Source organism: Melanotaenia boesemani, chromosome 11 (genome assembly GCF_017639745.1).
Source record: "Melanotaenia boesemani isolate fMelBoe1 chromosome 11, fMelBoe1.pri, whole genome shotgun sequence".
Taxonomy (NCBI): Eukaryota; Metazoa; Chordata; class Actinopteri; order Atheriniformes; family Melanotaeniidae; genus Melanotaenia; species Melanotaenia boesemani.
In genome coordinates, this window is record NC_055692.1 from 25081641 (window position 1) to 25094305 (window position 12665).

Consider the following 12665-nt stretch of genomic DNA (forward strand, 5'->3'; position numbering starts at 1 on the left):
GACGTTTTACTTCCGGAAAAAATCGCAAAGGATTCTGGACCTCTGAGTTTTTTTTCTTTTTTTTGCTTTAAGTTGCCAAGGAAACACATAGTCAATAAGCTATACATATTCACGAACCATATAAAAACAATCTGCAAGACATGACTGAGTTGTTGGGTCGTCAAGACTGTATCAAGAGCCTCAGAAAAGATCTGGTCGACATTCAGGGTGCAATTCTGGACGTCTTTTCCAGGACCGGACCAGTCCAATTTTTTTCCTGGAAGTTCCCTGACAAGCTTTCTTGTGATTTGGATATGTTGGCTTTGCTGGAGGAGTATGACTTTGTGGATGGGGAAGACGCTTTCAATCAGCACTCCCACATAGTTTTACTGGAGCTGGTGATTGACAGGTAACATTACGCACACGACACTAACAAAATACATATTTTAAGATTATTTGTCAACACTTGCTATTCTCCTTCCCGAACAAGACTACTGCTTCTTCTACAAAGTGTTAGTGCTTATATTGGGCAACAGAGGGGACTCCACAGGAGAGAGCATACCCAGCAGAAAGGTTGCCTATCAGTTGGCCTTGTGGTTAAGACCTATTGGAGTAATCTATTTCAGTTTGCTAGCAGGAGGGTAAGTATATTGCTTACTTTAGTGAAAATTATAGAGATTTAAATATGTACAAAATATTAACATTTAAATGATAACCGTAATTACTTTTTATGCTCTCTTTCCTTTTACAGGAGACCTCAAAAGACATGACAAAACAGAAACAAACAAAGGCATTTGACTGTAATGAAACGAAGACAATGTCACCCATCTCCTCTATATCTAACGCAAGCTGCAGGCATTCATCTGCCTGGTCTTCAACAAACTCATTTCAATTTTATCCACAGATGAATGAATCCCTCATGCCCAACCACAAAGCCCCATGCTATCCCAAAGCTGACCGTCACAATGTTAGCTGCCAGACTATAGAATCTTCCCTCACTCCCTGTGATGCATGTCATCAAGCACAATCTCTTTTGAGAACTACAGGAAAGACTTGTGTAGATCTGTTACAGAATGAGGGCCTGCCTTCATCTCTGCAGCCTCTTTCAGACATCATGGAGGCCACAGTAGAGTTGGGACATATGACTGCAGGTGATGTTGCCCAGTGGGCCAACGAGCAACTCAAGGACATGCGCAGACTGGCAAAACATCTCCAGGATGTGCGGGGCACAGTGCAGCCTCTTAAAGACAAAGTAACAGCAACTGAAATTGAACGCAACAGATTCAGGTCTCAGTTGGAAGGTGCACGGAAAGAGTTCAAACAAGAGGTGGAAAAACACCAAGCAAACATAGTCCAGCTGGAGTTTTCCCTGCAGAAAGCACAAAGATCCATGAAGGAGACGGAGCGGAAGCTCCAAGTGGAGCAACGAGAGCTGAAGAGAGGTAGAAAATGTACAAATAAACCTGATAATGTTCCACTGAGATCACATTTACTGCAGTTTATCTGTGATCATTTTCAACAGAAATTTTGTCACTGGAGGAGAGTAACACCAAACTAAAGGAGGAGGCAACATTGCAGCAAGAAACTATACACACACTTGGTAATAACATCAAGGATAGATTTACTATACATTTTTTATAATAATCATATTTTGTAGCATACACTGTTATGCCTAATGTTTATTAGTAATTTTTTTTGTGCTAGAATGTGAAAAAAATATGCTGCAGGAGAAACTGCAGAACCTGCAAACAGAGGCGGAGGCCTGTTACAGACTGCAGCAAAGGGTCCAGCAGCTAGAAACTCAAATCTCTGACACTCAACTTCTTTTTGACAAGGAGAATGCCAAGTACCAGAGTGCTTGTCGTCAACAAGAGGTCAGTGTCACACTGTTGTTGTGAAAACCTGAACTTCATTTTTCTTTAATCAGTCATACTAGTCAAGATTTACCATGGAAGTTTTTATTTTCTTGTGGTTGTGTATCCAGTCAATGCAGGCGAAACAAAAGTCTTTGCTAGAGAGAGTTGATGCTCTTGATGAAGAGAATGAGGAGCTGCAGAGGGAGTTGGGAGAGAGAGAAGAGGCCCAGATCAGCTTACGCAATCAGCTGCAACAGATGTCAGAGGTGAAGGAACAGCTACAGACTCAGCTCACTCAGCAGCAGGTGTGTACGAGCACTTAAATGGATGTGATCTACAGTAATGCCATGAAAAAGTATTTTTATATGTGGTGGCTTTGCATCTATGGTTTGTTTTTCTCCCACCAGGACTTGTGTGTAGAAGTTCAAAAGGAGAAGCAGGCACTAGAAACACATGCAGATCAGCTGAAAACCCGTGTGGCTGAGCTGACAGAACACGTTAGAGCTTTAAGGGAGAGGGAGAGGCTGCTGGTGGCTTTCCCAGAGCTCAACAATTGGCCTCAGGCCCAACCACAGAGTAGGCAGTTCCTTACTATCATCAACTGCCTTTATGTACACAAACCTGAGTTATTACACTCCTCTTGAGCTACTAGTCTGTGATTGTTGATGAGGCTGTTGAAAGTGTAAATTTAGTTTCTAGTCTAGTTATTTATTGCCCAGGCACCTATCAATAAATGTTTACTTACATGTTGTTCTTTGCATACAAGGTACAGGAGACATGCTTTTGGATATGGAGCAACAAATGCAGGCAAATAGTGTTCGTATGAAAGTACTGGAACAGGAAAATGCTACTCTGCACAAATGTCTTGAGAAACTGAAGCAAAAAGCACATAATAGTGTTACCACGGTAAGGAATTGTGAAAATAAGCAATTTTATATTTAGCAAATTTTTATCTGTACTTCTCGCATAGTTTTCAGGATCCTTGAAAATTGCATATTTGTATTTCTTTCAATAGGAAGTTTTGCTTCAGCAGGCGTGGAGCATACCAACAGAAAAACAACAAAGTGACTTGGGACAAGTGCAGAAGAGTCCAATGTAAGTTTTTCACTTTGTAGTTTTACTTGAATTGTTAGTCTTACAGGTTTTATAAGTGTGTTACATAAATGCTGTTTCCTTATTTCTCTACAGACAGAGCAGCAGTGAAGCTCAAGTAGGATACAGTAACAGAGAAAAGAAAGTAAAAGAGGCAGAAAGTGTTTTACAGTCAGCCAAGTCTGAGGATCATGTGCCTGTCCTCCCTTTATCCCTGCAAATTCATCCACAGACTATCCACCTTGACACAGGCGCCGCTGATGTTAAAAGTTGCATAAGAAACACTTCCTTGATCTCTCGCTGCAAAGACTTTACTCAGAGGAAAAAATAAAACCCTGGATTTGTAAATGCATTTAAAAGATGGTGCAACACTGTGTAAAGATAGCTGCAAAAGTTACACTCTACTCCTAATATTTATCCAAAATTTGTACTAATAATTTTGTTGTTTTAGTTTCAACAAGAGTTTAAACCATGACACCTCTCAGTACACTAAGTTAAACATGTCCCAAGCAAACTTACTCTGGACTTATAAAAGGGTGTGTGTTAGTGCTGTTTAAATAGAGTTTGATGGGGAATGGATATTAGGTTACTGAGTACCTGTTATATGATATGCGACTCAAAAAAAACCTGCATGTCTCTGAATGAATGGCTTTCACAGTGGATGAATCACATGGGTCTCAGTAAATGGGGAGGTTGTACAGCCTTGAATGTCGCACAAGTAATGTCAGAGACATTGTTTCTATGTTGTCTGACAAAATGGGTAACGTTTCCATGGAAACACTTGATTGCTGGATCCTCCAGATATATGCTCTGCTGGGCAAGACCTCAGCCGATCCAGTCTTTCAGTACATCCCTTTTAGTGCACAAAGAATAGGGCCAATTGTTCTGTTGTAGAATACCTTACGAGTTATATCATTAGCGTATATTTATCCCTCGTTGTCAGCTAGAGTGGTGATTACAGGTGACAAAGTTGTGTATGAGAAAGAGCGACACATGAAACACGTTATTAATTACCTTTGGATTGGCACTGACCTTTATTAAAACCTGAACAGACTCATGATCTGACTTTTCTTTCTCTGAGCAGACAGCTTGTGAACACAGAGATAATCTCTAACTTAACTAAACACTTGTGACATCAAGCATAAAACCTCAAATCTTAAGCTCTTTACCCACTGATGTCAGTAAAAGTTATGTTGCCATTGATTCACATGAAATAAGGCAAAGCAAGTTTATGTTGTACCTTTCAAACTAATACATCTCAATTCAGTTTTAATGCAATCTTCTAATACTTCGGTACGCAAAAATAGGTTTTGAATAAACATAACTACTTTTATGTGAACATTTAAATCATTAGTCAAACAAATATTGTTAGTTCTGTATTCAGCAGCCAGTATGAGTTTGAATACATGAATTATCAAGTTATAGGTTTTTATGAGAGAAGAGCACTGGCATGAGACATTATTGTAAGTCAAATTTTATATATTGGGAATGTGGTGGCTGAAATTGAGAATTGTGTATCTGATGATAATATAATAAAAAATCGAATACAGAATAAAGGATTTATCGATAATCTCCCAATATCAGCCAATTTAGGCTGCCTCCTGATGTTTTGTCCGTAACCTGATTAGGTCTCTTTTAGTGGCATGAGGAGGAAATTTAGTCAGTTGGTCACAATGTATTTGACTATGAATGTATCAGCTCTTCTGTATTGTTTTTGTAAATTAACATATTGCTGAACTGTAGTTCTACCTCTGCAATTCAGCCTCAAACCAGCACCTGATACACAAAACAACTTCATCTTATGGGATATGATTCTCTGACATGACACCTGATGTATAGTAAGAACACACCATAAGTTAGATTTTTTTAAATGCTGCTTCAAAACATTTATTTTTTTTTTAGTCTTTTGCATTGTACACAGATATACACTATAACATAAAGATTCAAAACTTATGTGCAAGTACAGAGTACAATAATTTTCAAAGGTAAGAAAAGAATCGGACCAATTATATGTGTGCATACTGGCATAAAAATGACAGAGTTAAGAGAATATCCGGCTTAAAAAAGCACAACAGTAGAAATACATGTACTGGGTCTGACATGAAAAGCATAACCATGAAACTGAATTTTTAAACTAAAATAGTTTGCAACTTGTGCAAAGTTGTATAAAATTCTCTTTAAACCTTACTCTTTTTTGAAACTACGCCAAAATGCCTCCTAATGTACATTCTCTTCCATATTTGGATTTTTCTTCTTTTTTTTTTTTTTTTTTTTGGTTTGACAATTCAAGAGGATAAAGTTCTGGATAAGGGTTTTTGTCTAACAGGCAGATAAATGAATCAACCAAACCAGACTGGCTTTGGAGATCAGTCTGTATTAATAACATGTTTAAGGCCATTGGTTTCTAATGTAACATGCAAATAATGATAATAATAATAATAATAATAATGATATTATTATTGTTATTATTATTATAAAACAGAGATAAATAAAAACAGAACTGACATCTTTTAAGTGCTCTACAATATGTGATATAAAAAATGCCAAATTTGACTTAAATTATTTACACAAGTGCAGACTGAAGGAATGTTTCTCCATATTATGGGGGAATGTTTTCACACATGTGGATTCCTTTAATCTAGGTCAACCAGCAGACTGGTGACAGGGACTGTCACAAATCTGTTGGGATTATGGAGGCCTCAGACAGATAAGGCAGATCCCAGGTTTAACAAAACAAGTGCCTGCTGGCCAATTTCTGTGTGTTAAGACTACCATTCAATAGCTTTGTGTTTGTCTATGTGCTCATTTATCTAATTATTTCTCTAGTTTCTCAGGGAATCAGCTGTAATCAGCATCAGTGTTTGATGTATAATCTCATGCTAAAAGGGTATTAGGGGAAAACTGCAGTCTAAAAATGCACGAAGAAAAAAAACTGCTCAAGATGAGCCAAAAAAAAAAAAAAAAAAAGCAGGGTCATGGAGTGAGATTTATGAGATTAAGAGGGGAACTCATTAATACTCAGTCAGTTAAAGGTGAACACAAACGGCTGAAAAAGACAGTAGCGCTGTATATAAAACATATTACACAGAAATGGTAACACAAGAAACACAACATTGACAACAAAAGAAAATATGAGTGGTAATAATAGAAAAAATAAATAAATACATTATCTTATAATATAGGATTAAATACTTTGCCAGAAAGTGGCATATTTAAGAAAGTCTAGAAGTACCACAAGGAGGAGATAAGTGAGATGGAATCAGATATTAAAGCCTACTGTTTCTTCTGTGGCATAAGGGAGAGCAATTTGAGAAAAGGCAAAAATGTAAACTGACAAATCTGCAGTCCTCTGCTTAACTTAACAAAACAAAAGATGCATCTAATAAATTATTTTTCTTAAAATATCTTCCAAAAATTATGTTGGTTTTCTAACAAAAAAGTTATTAATTTCTCTACAAGCTCAAGGACTGTGCTTGTGTGTGAAAAATAAATAAATGAAAGAACAATCCTCCACTGTTTGTAAGAAATAAAGCACCATATACATCCTACAACCATGTGGATTCTGAAAAAGTGGCAAGCTTGTAAGAGAAGAGCTGGTTGTGTAGGACCTCGATGCTAGTTTATAGGACATTAATAAAGCTCTCTACTTTAAATTTTAATATAACAAGATATACAAATGTGCTTCACAATACGACAGAGAGCATCTCATCCTGTGGTGTACATACTTTAGCAGAGCAACAGGAGTGAGATACAGAAAGTACACTAGTAGTAATACAGTATGCGTGGGACACAACAGATAACATCAGGCAGTAATAATGACGACTCCCACCGGTAACACATCATCTCTTTCCACCACAATCCTCAGCTGTCGGGGTAGTGGATGAGCTGATGTGGTGCGCTGAGGTTTCCATTTGACCATCGGGCTGAACGGATTGCACCGTCTCCACCAGGCTGCCGCTGGGTAGCACCACGTACCGGGCAGCCATGTCTTTGGGTTCCAACTCTCGCATAGCTTCCTTACTGTGCCAGATCCCATAGCCAAAATACACAAGAAGACCTGGGAAAGGGTCAGCACATAACACTTTACATGGGCAGTAACACTGGCTACGTATTTTGAAAGAAGACAATGATTATCATACTAGCTTTGTATAATAAGCTGTAAACGTATTACTTACCATCTTTCAAAGACCCAGAACAATTTGTATGACTAAAAAGCTTTTAATCTTGCAGATAGCTATAAACCAAGTATAAGCTAGAAGCCTGTTTTTTTTATTTTCCTCAGCCTACTTGTCATGTCAGATCAGGACATTTTTTTTGCAGCTCACTATCCACCAAAAGAGGGCTGACAAAACTTACCAGATGACAATGTGTGAAGTACCACTAATGTTAAACAGGACTGGACTGAAGCCAAGACTCATGAAGCAAAATTAATCCTATTTGAGTTAATGCAACCAATGAGGTATGCAAGCTTCGATTTTTCATGCATAGAGTATACAGAATGTGTTTGCTAATGTGTTTGCTCAGTCTACGTTTTATAGAATGTAATTATTGTGTTTGGAAGCAGCTGAACTATTAAATTAAACAAGCTGTATTTGTGTTTATTCTCTATGAGAATACTTTGTGTTTATAAACGGTGTGTCTTTTATTCATTCCTCAGGGCATGGTTGTCTTAGGTTCACGTGTGCAAATAAATACCATTAGACAAAGAATGCATTGTGTCTGTGATTCAACCAGAGAGGAGTTTCTTAGATATTGAAAATTCCCCTTAATGACCCATCACTACGTTGTACCATTAGATTACTACAGTAGCAAAAAGGGACACATCATACACTGAGTCTAGAGAAGGCATTTTGGGTATATTAAAGGCAATCACATGGTTTGATTTTAAATTTGTGTTCTTTGATGTCATTGTACAAAGGATGTGAAAGAAGTTATCTTGATTTTCTAAAGTTGAGCCTTGAAACCTGGTTGCACTAAGAAGTGCAAACCTACGACTGGTCCATAACATGGATGCAACTTTATGATGATTATCCCCATTGGCTTAGTTTTTTATTTCTGTGGCCAACTAGATGCTGTATTTGATGGCTAGAAACTCGGAATTTCTGCTCAGTTGACTTGATAAAAATTAAATATATTATCTTTAGAAATCTTATTTCTTATGCCCTAGCAAATATTTATTTGATCTCATTTCATAAAATGTTCAAATAACTAATTTTCCCCCTGCTGACAAGCATTTGCACTTCTGCTATCAAACTCTGGAATATTTTAGATCACTATTTTTCCAGGGTGTTTTGGCTATGAAAGATACACGCCTGGGAAGGAAAGCCTTTTCAGCCCAGGTGTCAGATGTAATATTTCATGAGTGTGCATCTTGTTAACTTGCAGCAGGCTGACAGTGGTGTTTAAATGGTTTACTGATCCAGAGGAGCCTTAAGCTAATACAGATAATCATGTTTCCCCAGTGATCCTGCCCTCACAGACAGGGCTTAAACACTGCTTGGCCATCTACATCCTCATAGAGCTGCTAATGAAATGGAAAGGTTTTCTGTTCTTTTGGGGGAAAATGTTTGTGCAATCTGGTATATTAACATATATACTACAAGTTTCACATGACACATTATTAGTCAGCCATATACTCCAATCCAGTATCTGTGTGGACAGGAAGTTGTAAGCTTATTGCTCACTGTAAATCCTTTTAGTTACTTATTAAGCTGTGCAACAAAAGTATTTGTTTAGCAGAAATATATTTGAGAAACTTAGCTGGCCAGTACATTTTCTGACTTTCTGAGGCTGTCTTACCTATAGCAATCCACACGGTGAATCGAATCCAGGTTAGCAGGCTGAGCTTCATCATGAGGAACACATTTATGAGGATACTGGCACCTGGAGTCAGTGGAACCAGAGGTACCTTTAAAACAATTAAATAAACAATGTGAATTATTTACTCAGTACATAATTTTACTCCATTTTGCTTTATTTTAGTTACACATTGGCTTAATCAATAGCATGTAAATGACAAGTTTGATCACAAAACTATATTGTATTGGTTACAATGGATAATTTAATTTGATGTTTGTTGATATTTCAAATTCTGAAATGATACAATTTCACTTTGAATTGATTCAGGATGCAGCCATTATCCTCATCATTTTAGAATAAGAATTGTTGGTTAGAGTAAAATAAATGTAAAACAATTACACATGTTTTTTGAGCCTGACTTGCTGATTATTGAATCAATGTATTGATGCAGATCGTTGTATTTTTATACCCCTATGAAATAACAACAGTGAAATCTGACCTGGAATGTTGTGGTGTTTTTTTGTGGCTCATGAACCCATATAAGCACCAAGCTGATAATGTAAGCTAAGCTGAAGATCACCAGTAGCATTGTGAAGCTCCACAGCGGCAGCTGCAGCTGTGTGTTTCCAAATTCCAACACAGCACAGAGGGATACTGAGCTCACAATCAGAGTCATCACGCCAAAGGCCACCACTTCGCCCGGCTCACAGTCCCCCAACAGCTTGTCCAGGTAAGGCTCCCAGTAGGCTTTCAATTGTCCCACCCCACGTCGTTCTCTTGTCTTCTGCCTCTCCACCAACTGGAGTTTGTCTGAAAAGGACTCATATTGCTTGGGCTCCTCACTGTCTTCGGTTATGGTCTGAGACTCAGAGGGGCCAGGAGAAGGCTCAGCGTTGGGATTAGGAGATGTTGAAGCGGTGCCCTTAGAACTGGTTTTCTCAGGCTGGAAGCGCAGCACAATAACACTTGCTGCTACGAAGGTGTATGCCAGGAGAGTGCCGATAGACAAGAACTGAACCAAGGCTTCCAGGTCAAAGATCAGAGCCAAGATGGCCATGAGAATTCCAAACACCAGAATAGCATTGACAGGAACTTTGGTAAGGGGATTGACCCTCGCGAAAATGGAGAAGAACAATCCATCTTCTGCCATGGCATACACAATCCGTGGTAGGGAGAAAAGATTGCAGAGTAGCACAGTGTTCATTGCTAAAAATAAGGACAGAGAGAACATAAGTCAGAATACATGACTGAGAAGTCAACACTGCAGCTTAACATAATATATTAAAAACTATTTAAGTTGCACTACTCAGTTAAGGGTTGACACTCACCACAGATGGAACCTACAGCCACAACAACTCCAGCCCAACTATAACCACGTCGAAAAAAAGCATCTGCTAGAGCTGAGTTGGGATCCAGCGTTCGCCAGGGCACCATTAGTGTGAGCACTGTGGAAACCAGGACATAGGCTGTTGCTGCAAGTCCTAGGGAGATAGCAGTGGCAACAGGAATGGCTTTCTGTGGATTCTTTGCCTCTTCACTTGAGGAAGCAATTACATCAAAGCCCACAAACGCGTAGAAGCACGTCGCTGAGCCTGCGAGTATTCCAGACAACCCATAAGGTGCAAAGCCTCCTTGCTCCTGGCTCCAGTTGGCTGGTTCAGCCAACATGAATCCAAAGACAAGGATGAAAACAATGACACCCATGCTAACAGTGGAAAATATATGGTTTAGATAAGAGGACACTTGAACTCCAAAGGAAATAAAGACCGAAGCAATGACAAGAATTCCTGCTGCAAGTAGGTCAGGGTAATGGGCAAGGAAGGGCACGTTCCACTGCATGATATGTGTCTCTGTAAAGTTCTGGATAGCATGGTTAAAAATGGAGTCTAAATACCCACTCCAGGCCCGTGCCACAGCAGCACCGCCAATCATGTTCTCCAGAATCACATTCCAGCCAATGAGAAAGGCCCAGACCTCTCCCACAGAGACGTAAGTGAACATGTAGGCAGAGCCTGTTTTGGGAATGCGTGCTCCAAACTCTGCATAACAAAAGGCAGCCAGTAACGAAGCAAAACCAGCAAAAAGGAATGATATAATGACTGCTGGCCCGGCCTTGTCTTTAGCCACTGTTCCTGTCAGGACGTAAAGGCCAGAGCCTACCATGCCACCCACACCCATCAGAGTCAGGTCCAGGGTGGAGAGACAACGTTTCAGGGAGGTTGCCATCATGTCACCATCTAGTGTCTTGAGACGGTTCAGTCTCTGACAAAAGCGCACAGCTGGTGCACAGCCTCTTGTACAGGTTGCCATAGCTACAGTGTTAGACAGGCAGGCTGGGTGGGTTGATCTTGCACTTGTCACACTCGATCCATTACCTGTGAAAATTACCTGGAAGAGATAACACAATATTTACACAAAGACACATGTAAACATGGGAATCAGATGTAGCTTTGCCTTCAGGGTGTGTTGTTGAAGTCTGTATTTTGGTTCATGTTTTAGACAAAGATGCTGATACACACATACCATCTATGTGAAGAGCCAATTTATATGATGTATCATTTTGGACTCATACTACATGTGTGATCAAACAAAATGAGAAGTGGCATGGAATATGTATTGTTTAAAAATGTTTCAATTTATAAAATAAAAACCATTTAATTATTGTACTGAGGACCCTCATGTGGTTTTGGTGCCTTCTAAATAAAGTGATCTTACTGAGAGCAACACAAGGAAAAGAAACATATAATGAGGTTTTTTTCAAAGAAGCCTTGTTATCTCTTCCAGAGAAAAACAGGGTGGACACAACCATTTTGAATTTAAGTTTTTTATTTATTTGTTTATTTTTTATCTTTTATATATTTCTTTTAAAGTCTATTTGTGGTATCTAATCAGAAACCCATTATGTTGGCACTGCCCTCACCGCCCTGCAGGCCCATAGTCCACGTCACCTAAAAGGCATCGCTGATGTGTAAAATTATTACACTAAAATATTATTTTTCCTTGTTTGACGTGATTCTTTTTCTTTTATTTTATATCACAATTATGCAGTATTTACCCTCCCTGTCCACGGTGTATCATCCGATTCCTGGCGTTGATAAACATATTGCGACTGCAGGATGCCTCCATTATAATTACGTAACGCTTTATTCCCGTCCACAAATAAGGCAGCTGTCATGAAGTATATGACTCTTTAATATAACAGATTCTAGCAAATGTATCCATGACCAACTAAAAGAGGCAAGAATACGACGGCAAATGAAATAATAGTTGTTTTAAATATCACATTAATAATTTATAACAAAATGGACAAGAGAGCAGGGGAGGATCATTCGTGCGCCTCACTATGCGCTGCGCTACATTACACTTTTTCATCCGTGAGTTAGGTGCGACCATCCCCGTTCTTCGTTGTAATCACACAAGGAAAAGCGTCAGCAGAAACAGAAAAAGATAGATAAGCGAATAAATACCCTTGCTGCTCAGGCCTTGTCATTTTTGCTGCGGTTCCAGCGCAGCATTGTTAGAAGTTACCGGGCTGCATCGTCTGGTGATGGAGCTGAAAGTGCACCGGAGAGGAATAAAACCATCATCCAATGCCTGTGCTGTTTCTTAAAGGCACAGTTTCCTTTTATCCAGCTTTGCGAGGGGTGGGGGGGCTTCCCCACCCTGCCGCACCCAACATATATTTTATAACCCCTGGCAAAAATGTACGGATTCACCACATTTGGAGGATGGTTATTCAGTTGTTTTATTTAGTACCTTTTTTAAAATAATGAATAAATTATATATATGACATATATTCTTTTGCACATCTAATCATTCATTGTTGAATGTGGCACAACAGTTTATGAAGCACACTGCACATTTATGTACATAGATTGTTTACTCAGTTTTTTGTTATCTTATCTTTATCTCCTATTTAGCTTTAAAGTTGCTTTCTTC

At 38.9% G+C, this 12665-nt stretch overlaps 2 protein-coding genes across 3 annotated transcripts; one reads left to right on the plus strand and one right to left on the minus strand.

The window, feature by feature from the left end:
- Positions 1 to 64: 64 nt before the first annotated feature.
- Positions 65 to 4850, plus strand: ccdc157 (coiled-coil domain containing 157). 2 transcript variants are annotated; one of them, XM_041999106.1, is made up of 10 exons: positions 65 to 388; positions 470 to 620; positions 731 to 1421; positions 1502 to 1579; positions 1684 to 1853; positions 1964 to 2140; positions 2243 to 2411; positions 2602 to 2741; positions 2851 to 2930; positions 3024 to 4850. In XM_041999106.1, exons 1-10 carry the CDS (start codon positions 141 to 143, stop codon positions 3256 to 3258), a joined length of 2139 nt encoding a protein of 712 aa, XP_041855040.1. In that variant the 5' UTR covers positions 65 to 140; the 3' UTR covers positions 3259 to 4850. The 2 variants fall into 2 exon arrangements, with proteins under 2 accessions (XP_041855040.1, XP_041855041.1); XM_041999107.1 differs by having other exon boundaries at positions 491 to 620.
- A 307-nt stretch (positions 4851 to 5157) lies between these two features.
- On the minus strand, positions 5158 to 12309 carry slc7a4 (solute carrier family 7 member 4). Its single transcript, XM_041999108.1, has 5 exons — positions 12194 to 12309; positions 10055 to 11114; positions 9226 to 9932; positions 8727 to 8835; positions 5158 to 6984 (listed from the first exon to the last, which is right to left on the minus strand). The coding sequence occupies exons 2-5, from the start codon at positions 11034 to 11036 to the stop codon at positions 6767 to 6769; spliced, it is 2016 nt and encodes a 671-aa protein (XP_041855042.1). The 5' UTR covers positions 11037 to 11114; positions 12194 to 12309; the 3' UTR covers positions 5158 to 6766.
- Positions 12310 to 12665: the final 356 nt, after the last annotated feature.

What these genes read in the sequence shown, in the direction of transcription:
- ccdc157 (XM_041999106.1), top strand. Translation starts at nt 141, where the DNA reads ATGACTGAGTTGTTGGGTCGTCAAGACTGTATCAAGAGCCTCAGAAAA. An exon ending in GTGCTTGTCGTCAACAAGAG is followed by an intron (nt 1,854 to 1,963) that starts GTCAGTGTCACA and finishes TTGTGTATCCAG; the next exon opens with TCAATGCAGGCGAAACAAAA. An exon ending in CAAGTGCAGAAGAGTCCAAT is followed by an intron (nt 2,931 to 3,023) that starts GTAAGTTTTTCA and finishes ATTTCTCTACAG; the next exon opens with ACAGAGCAGCAGTGAAGCTC.
- slc7a4 (XM_041999108.1), bottom strand. Translation starts at nt 11,036, where the DNA reads ATGGCAACCTGTACAAGAGGCTGTGCACCAGCTGTGCGCTTTTGTCAG. An exon ending in GGCTGTAGGTTCCATCTGTG is followed by an intron (nt 9,933 to 10,054) that starts GTGAGTGTCAAC and finishes CCTTATTTTTAG; the next exon opens with CAATGAACACTGTGCTACTC. An exon ending in CACCGTGTGGATTGCTATAG is followed by an intron (nt 6,985 to 8,726) that starts GTAAGACAGCCT and finishes ACCCTTTCCCAG; the next exon opens with GTCTTCTTGTGTATTTTGGC.